General features: G+C 41.0%; 1 protein-coding gene across 1 annotated transcript; it reads left to right on the plus strand.

The window, feature by feature from the left end:
* Positions 1-1,874: 1,874 nt before the first annotated feature.
* LOC131317299 (uncharacterized) lies at positions 1,875-5,130 on the plus strand. The gene is made up of 3 exons (XM_058346858.1): positions 1,875-2,226; positions 2,440-2,826; positions 5,018-5,130. The coding sequence occupies exons 1-3, from the start codon at positions 1,875-1,877 to the stop codon at positions 5,128-5,130; spliced, it is 852 nt and encodes a 283-aa protein (XP_058202841.1).
* The last annotated feature ends 2,666 nt before the right edge of the window (positions 5,131-7,796 follow it).

The following is a 7,796-nucleotide window of genomic DNA, read 5'->3' on the forward strand; positions in this document are numbered from 1 at the left end:
CGAAGACATATCCGCACGTGGGGAGTTACCTCTTGTCGTTTGTGATTTTCCGGACGTGTTCCCAAAGGAGTTACCCGGTCTACCACCCGAGAGAGAAATCGAATTCTCTATTGATTTACTTCCCGGTACCGCTCTTATTTCTGTACCTCCTTATCGCTTTGCGCCTGCCGAGTTAAGAGAATTGAAGATTCAATTGCAAGAATTGGAGGATTTGAGGTTTATCCGTCCGAGTACATCACCGTGGGGAGCACTGGCCTTGTTTGCTCAGAAGAAGGATGGGTCACTTCGCCTGTGTATTGACTACCGTAAGTTGAACCGCGTCACCATTAAGAATAAGTACCCTATGCCTCGAATCGATGACTTGTTTGACCAACTTCGAGGCGCAACTTGTTTTTCCAAAAATTGATTTGAGGTCCAGTTACCACCAGTTGAGAGTTCGGAGAGAAGACATTCCTAAGACCGCTTTTCATACCCGATATAGCCACTATGAATTTGTTGTTATGCCCATCGGATTGACGAATGCACTAGCGACCTTCATGGATTTGATGAACCGTATTTTCCGCGCCTATCTTGATCATTTTATGATCGTTTTCGTGGACGATATTCTCATCTACTCTCCTTCGGAGGAGGAACACCAAATTCATCTTTCTATAGTTCTTGAGCTCTTAAGAGAACACCGTTTATATGCTAAGCTTAGCAAATGCGAGTTTTGGTTATCCAAAGTTAAATTTTTGGGTCATGTTGTGTCAAAAAATGGGGTGTCCGTTGATCCGGGGAAGATAGAGTCCGTAATGAATTGGCAACGACCGAAGAATGTGTTCAAGATTCGTAGTTTCTTGGGCTTGGCCGGGTACTATCGTCGTTTTGTGCTCGATTTCTCTCGCTTAATGGCTCCGATGACTAAATTGACTTGTAAAGGGACTCGTTTTGTATGGAATGACGTGTGTGAGAAGGCCTTTGAGGAATTGAAGAGGAGATTGACTACCGCACCGGTCTTGGTTGTGCCTAAACGAAGAGTCGGTTACTCCGTATATTGTGATGCTTCGAAAGAGGGGTTGGGGTGCGTTTTGATCCAGTTGGGACGAGTGGTGGTGTACGGATCGTGGCAATTGAAAACTCACGAGCGAAACTATCCTACCCATGACTTAGAACTTGCGGCCGTCGTTTTTGCTTTGAAGAGTTGGCGTCATTACCTTTACGGTGAGAGGTTCGAAGTCTTTTCCGATCACAAGAGTTTAAAGTACTTGTTTTCACAAAAAGAACTCAATCTACGTCAACGCCGATGGATATAACACTTAGAAGACTACGATTTTGAGTTGTAATATCATTCGGGCAAGGCGAGCGTGGTAACAGATGCATTGAGTAGAAAATTGACACACCTAGCGAGTTTAGCTATCCATGGGTGGAAAACAATGAACGACTTAGATTCGTATGCGTTGCATTTTGAAGAGGTTCGAGATGGAGTCACCTTGTATAACTTAACCGTTCAATCAACCTTATCGACTCGAGTGATTGAGGCCCAACAACAAGATGAAGAAGCGGGAGACACAGAGTTTCTTAGCGGAAATGCTCGAGAAGGGTGGATGATTCATGCCGATCAAGGTTCACGATACCAAGAAAAATTGTTCGTACCCATTTCGGGTCGGGAGGAAATATTGGGAGAGTTTCACCATTCACCACTAGCCGTGCATCCCGAGGGAACAAAAATGTATCATGACCTGCGTAGACAGTTTTGGTGGCCGGGAATGAAGAGAGACGTCGTCGTCTTCGTATCCAAATGCCTTACATGCCAACAAGTCAAAGCCGAGCATCAACGACCCGTCGGGGAGTTACAACCGTTACCAGTGGCCGAGTAGAAGTGGGAGAACGTGACCATGGATTTCGTTACCGGTTTACCGAGGTCGCCGAGGGGGCATAATGCCATTTGGGTGACAGTCGATCAATTGACTAAGTCAGCGCACTTCTTTCCTATTCAGATTACGGATTCGATTGATACGCTTAGAAGTTTATACATCCGCGAGATTATTCGTCTTCATGGAATACCCATTTCCATTGTATCGGATCGAGATCCAAGGTTTACCGTGCACTTTTGGCAGAGTCTGCAGGCTGCTCTTAGCACCAATCTCTTATTTAGTACTGCGTATCACCCTCAAACGGATGGGCAATCCGAGAGAACGATCCAAATTTTAGAAGATATGTTTCGAGCTTGCATTATGGATTTTCGGGGTAGTTGGGAGGACCATCTACCGTTAGTCGAATTCACGTACAACAATAGCTATCAATCTAGTATCGAGAAGGCGCCGTATGAAGCTTTGTATGGGAGACCGTGTCGATCACCCGTTTGTTGGACTGAGTTGGGCGAGGCTACGTTGGTTGGGCCGGAATTGATCCAAGAAACTTCCGAGAACATGAAAGCGATTCATCAACGTCTTCTTGAAGCACAAAGGAGAACCACCGAGCAAGTCAAAGTGACTCGTCAATGGTTATTAACCGCGCAAAGTAGGCAAAAGAGTTATGCCGACCGTTGTCGCCGACCGTTATCGTTTGAAGTGGGGGATCACGTATTTCTTAAGGTATTGCCGCGTCGAGGATTATCTCGTTTTGAGCAAAAGGGTAAGCTTTCATCGCGTTTTATTGGGCTGTTTGATATCATTGAGAAGATTGGGGAAGTGGTATATCAATTGGCATTGCCACCGAGGCTATCGGGCGTTTATAATGTGTTCCATGTGTCGATGTTGCGAAAGTATGAACCGGATCCATCACATGTTCTAGAGTGGTCTAAACTTGAGTTGGTAGCTGACACATCCTATGGAGAGGAACCGATATGTATTTTAGATTCGCGCGAGCAAGTTTTGAGGGGTAAAACTATACCGTTAGTGCGAGTTCTTTGGAGTACTCTCAGGAAGGAGGAGTCGACGTGGGAAAGGGAAGACGAAGTAAGGGAGAAGTATCCTCATTTGTTTTCGATTTAACCAATGTGAGTTTTAAGTTTTAATTTTATGATTGTTAGCTTGTTTTTTGGTTATATGTGTTATCGTATGAGCATGATTATTTGATGCACCATCTTAATTGGCTTGAGTTGTAAATTTTGGGATGAAATTTCTTTAAGGAGGATAGACTGTAGAGACCCGAAAATTTCGTTAATTATTGAAATGTTTGTAAAAAGGGCAAATTTGAAAAGTATGGTTTATTTGGTGGATATTTGATTTGAGGACCGAAGTGAAAGAAGTGAGATTTGAGGGTGTGTTGATGTAATATAAAGATATAGGGGTATAAATATGTGGGTGTGTGTGTAGAGAATAATTTCATTCCCTCATTTCTCTCTCTCCCTCACATCTCTCTCTCTCTCTCTCTCTCTCTCTCTCTCTCTCTCTCTCTCTCTTGCTCCTTCACTCAAAACTTCACTCAATCACTCAAGAAATCCAAGAATCAACCTCCCTCCGGCCTTGCAATCTCGTTCCTAAGCTTGAAAATCCTTGGGTTTCACCGGGTAAGGCTCAAATCGAAGTTTTGAGGTTCCAAGAAGCTAAGGCTTGCTCAAAGCTTGTAGATCTTGGTTATTGTCGCGAGGTAGGGGTTTCTTTACCTCTTTTATATGTTTATATGTTGATTTGATGCAAGAATCGATCATTGATTGTCTCCCTTGGTTCATTCGAAAGCTGTCAGAAATCTGCAGAAAATCGCCCAAATCGCGTAGGGATCGATCCCTAAACTTGGGGGATCGATCCCCCCTTTCATTTCTGGTCCAGCAAGCCCAGGGATCGATCCCTGGTGATGGGGGGATCGATCTCTCCCCTCTCTGGAAGTTCTGCTCGTCTTTTGGGTTTCAGTCCAACTTCGAACGGCCATAACTTTCTTGTCCGATGTCGGATTCATACAAATTTTATATCAATTCAAAGGTCTTGAAGTTAGCTTTCCATTGCCACAAAAATCATATGAAGACTCTAAGTAAACAAAAAGTTATGACTATTAGAGTGAGGGTGTGTCAGTCTCTCAATCCATTGGCTACTCCTATGATTCTTATTTTGTCATCATGACTTCCTATGATTTGTGGATGTTGTTTTTGACTCGTTGGCCTTCCGTTAGTAAGGAATGAATAATAGTCTACTTGGTTAAAATGTCAATAAGATGCAACTTGCGAATGAATGATTGCTTGTGAACGTTTGTGGCATATTTGTGATATTATTGGCATGTCGTGACATGTTTCATGAATGAATGAGGTTCTGAGGAAGTATTAACTTGTATGCTGAGTGAGGGAATAGTTGTTTGAGTCGGTGGTTGATTTAGAAAGTCTCGTAACGCAAGGGGTGGTAATACGGAGATCCTAGAGGTTGGTGCACACCGTAACGCTTGGGGTGGTAATACGGTGACTTAAGTAGTGCTATACGGTAACGCAAGGGGTGGAAATACCCGATGGTGGAGATTAGCGATAGAGAGTCGTGTCGAACCGTAGAGTTGCTCGAGTCTTATGAACAATGTGGTTGGTGATAGTGGCAAGTCTAAAAATGGTTGTTATGAATGATTGGCATTCCTTGAAATGATTTCCTAGCTATCGATTGAGTTATACCTTTATGTCTTCATCTCTCTGCAGTCGTCTTCATATTTGCACATAGAATTGGTAAAGATTTTCCTATTGGGCTTGTAGCTCAACCTAATCTTTCTTTTCAGGTTTAAACGTTGGACAATAGCTCGCATGCATTGTATGCTTGGAAGTGAAAGACTTTTTGGGAGCTATTTATATTGAGTTATTTAGTCATCTTTGTAATTGCCTCCTTTTGATAAAGATGAGTTTGTAACTATTCATCCAAGAATTCTCTTTGACTAAACTGTTTGTAACTTAACAATTGGTTCGTACTTGTTTTAAGCTAATTGGGGCCGGAGTGTCAATGTTGTATTTTCCTTAAATTTGGGGACATGCTTGTAAACTTAGACAGGTGGGGACTCTTTTGGGATATTATTATTGATATGCGAGGACCTCTTATTAAAAATGAAATATTTATTTATGTTGAAAATCTAGGGCGTGACAGGCTGCGGGTCAAATATGTGCGGGTTGAATATAGGTCAAATAGTGAACGGGTTGAAATAAGTCGGGTCGAATATGGGACAAAGGTGAGAGTTTGGGAGAGCTAAAGTTGCCGATCGAATCAATTTCTTCATTTTTTTTAATCAAAGAACCAGTTTATTTGTCGACTAAACTAGGAAGAACCAGTTTATTCGCCGCCCCTATCTCTCTCCTTCCCCTACCCAAGGGTTTTATGCCCCAATGGGTGACGGGAGGGGAGGGATTTCTCCCCCTCATCGGATTTTTTAATCTTCTGATTCTAGATCTCGAAAGTTTTCTCTCTTTCCCCCTTTACCCCCATCCTCCTCCTTTCCAAACCACTATCCGCCTCTTCCGCCGTGTAGTCCAATGGCTTTTGGATGTAGTGGCTTGCAGATCATGGTTGCCGAAGACGTCCTCCTTTCGCCGGAGTGGGAGATCTAGGTAGGTGGATGAAGTTTGCTTCGCTACGGCGGACTCCGTCCGGTTCCGTTACTGGTTTTTCTCTTTTTTCTAGTTCTTTTCTTTGGTGTCCCCTGTGTGGGATTTCTCCCTATTTGTAGGGCTTCTATCACCCCTGTGTAGGTATTTTTGGTTATTTTCTGCAGTACTTCGTCTGTTTGGAGCGATGAGTTTAGTTGGAGTTGGGTGTAGTCTTTGAGCTGAATCCCCTCTTATGTGGTTTCTTGATCCCTTGTTTAGGAATAGAGTTTCCTCTTGATGTGTTTCTTGGATCTATAATATCACCTGTTATCGTTCTGGCAAAAAAAAAAAAAAAAGAACATGGGACAAAGGAATGATCTTATTTTTACTCCAAATTAAAGAACTCATTGTTATTTAACTTGGTGGCAAGAATTTCAAAAAATTAAGCACGACAATCAAATTTTTTAGAGAAAAATTACACAACCTTTGAACCGGGCAAACAAATTGAGACAAAGGATATATAGGGTAATTAATGAACACTTGGATTTCATGGAATTGCAATTTTGTTATTACGAGACAAAAAGATTACATTAACATTAAGCTTGTAAATTACTTTATAAATTTATAATCATAACTTTCTGGAGTCGCCACTGGATCCAAGCCGTCCGTATCGAAATACAAAGATGCTACTCACACAATAATTCAAATACAACAACTTACACAACCTCTCACATGCATGTGGACTCCACACACACTACTATGTGTGAGCTCCATATATATGTGAGAGGTTGTTTAAAAAGTTGTGTTTGGATTGTTGTGTGAGTATCATTTTTGATCGAAATAAGCGACCGGATAGATGCTTGGCAGCATCTTTGTGTCTGGTTTTAAAACTTTTGAAATTCTCACTTGGTCATAAATATGATGGGCGATGACCAATTAAACCATCTTTTTACCGTAGTAATTCCTACACTTCTATAAATACAGAAAATTATGAACTGAATATATTTTATTTTGTAATCCGAAAACATGAAAGTTATGAACGGAATTATTCTCTTGAATTCAAGATTTTGAGAGATACTCTATTTAAGACAATTAATGCCCCAAAACTCATAAAAAAGATTATTAGAGATACTGTATTTAAGACAATTAATGCCCCTTGCCCCAAATCTCACAAAAAGATTATTCCTCAGGCCTTTGTTTCAGCACTAGGTGCGGCCACGTGCCAAGCACGAATATTATGTGCCCGTTGAAGAGGATATACTATTCTGTTTGAGGACAAAGATTAATGTAGTTTTTGTTGGCCAAGGTGGAAATGCTGGAATGATAGTAGAAGAGTTATGAATGTATATTACATTGCTTAAGACAACAAAAAGTCTAGCTGAAAATATTTTGCAGCTACAGACATACGAAATTAGAATCGAGGCTTGGGAATGGACAAAGAAACACCAAAAAATAACAAGGAATTATATCTAGGTAACAGCTTCTCAACTTGAGGAAATTTAAATATCATCATATCTTAAACATACTATCTACTTAAAACAGTCTTCATATGGCGAAAACATGACTTTGTCCAAAAGTTTAACTCCCTAAGGGCACAGACATGTTCAACAAACCAGAAAAGAGAGTAGTGACAAATGTGATTTCAAAACACATAGTAGTTCATAAATGAAATAAAGGCTCGACTCATCTAGAAGGTGACGGGGGAACATGAGATTTTGCTAACCCCAGCAATGTAACAATGCAGCTTGCGATGATCATCCATCCAAATACGTCCAACTTAAGATCAGTGTTCTTTTTCTTTGCAGTCTGAAAAGAAAAGAAAATGAGAAATGAAACAGTTGTTTTCAACACTAAAAGCACAATATCATATGTGATCTATGGAAAATAATGAAAAAGTGAAAACAAATACATCCACACAACTACCTCGCTTAAAACATTTGCCAATTTTGAAACACAAATGAGGATGCATCACAATTTTTGATTTGGATAAGTCAAACAACGGGGGAGAGTTCAATTGGGGGGTAAATGTGTCCCAAATCGAAAATATGCCATCCGAAAAACTGCTTCTTTTTATATAATGGTTGGATATATGGCTGGGATTATCACGATTTTGATGCAAGAGGTTGGTTATTACTATTTACTTGTCGTGCCTGCCAAACCAAAGACAACATACTGCGCAAAAGACATGGCAAAAGTACTCCAAAAAAGAGGCACTCAAGAAAGAGAAATGAGATACAAAGGGCAATCGAAATTGTTTTAATTTTTCCCCAACGAATCTCCAAACATTGAAATGAACCCCATTCTCCACACGCCAACCTGCGCCACCCAAAAA

Source organism: Rhododendron vialii, chromosome 2a, assembly GCF_030253575.1.
Source record: "Rhododendron vialii isolate Sample 1 chromosome 2a, ASM3025357v1".
NCBI lineage: Eukaryota > Viridiplantae > Streptophyta > Magnoliopsida > Ericales > Ericaceae > Rhododendron > Rhododendron vialii.

What these genes read in the sequence shown, in the direction of transcription:
- LOC131317299 (XM_058346858.1), top strand. Translation starts at nt 1,875, where the DNA reads ATGGATTTCGTTACCGGTTTACCGAGGTCGCCGAGGGGGCATAATGCC. An exon ending in TTGCATTATGGATTTTCGGG is followed by an intron (nt 2,227 to 2,439) that starts GTAGTTGGGAGG and finishes GTCTTCTTGAAG; the next exon opens with CACAAAGGAGAACCACCGAG. An exon ending in CTATGGAGAGGAACCGATAT is followed by an intron (nt 2,827 to 5,017) that starts GTATTTTAGATT and finishes TTGAAAATCTAG; the next exon opens with GGCGTGACAGGCTGCGGGTC.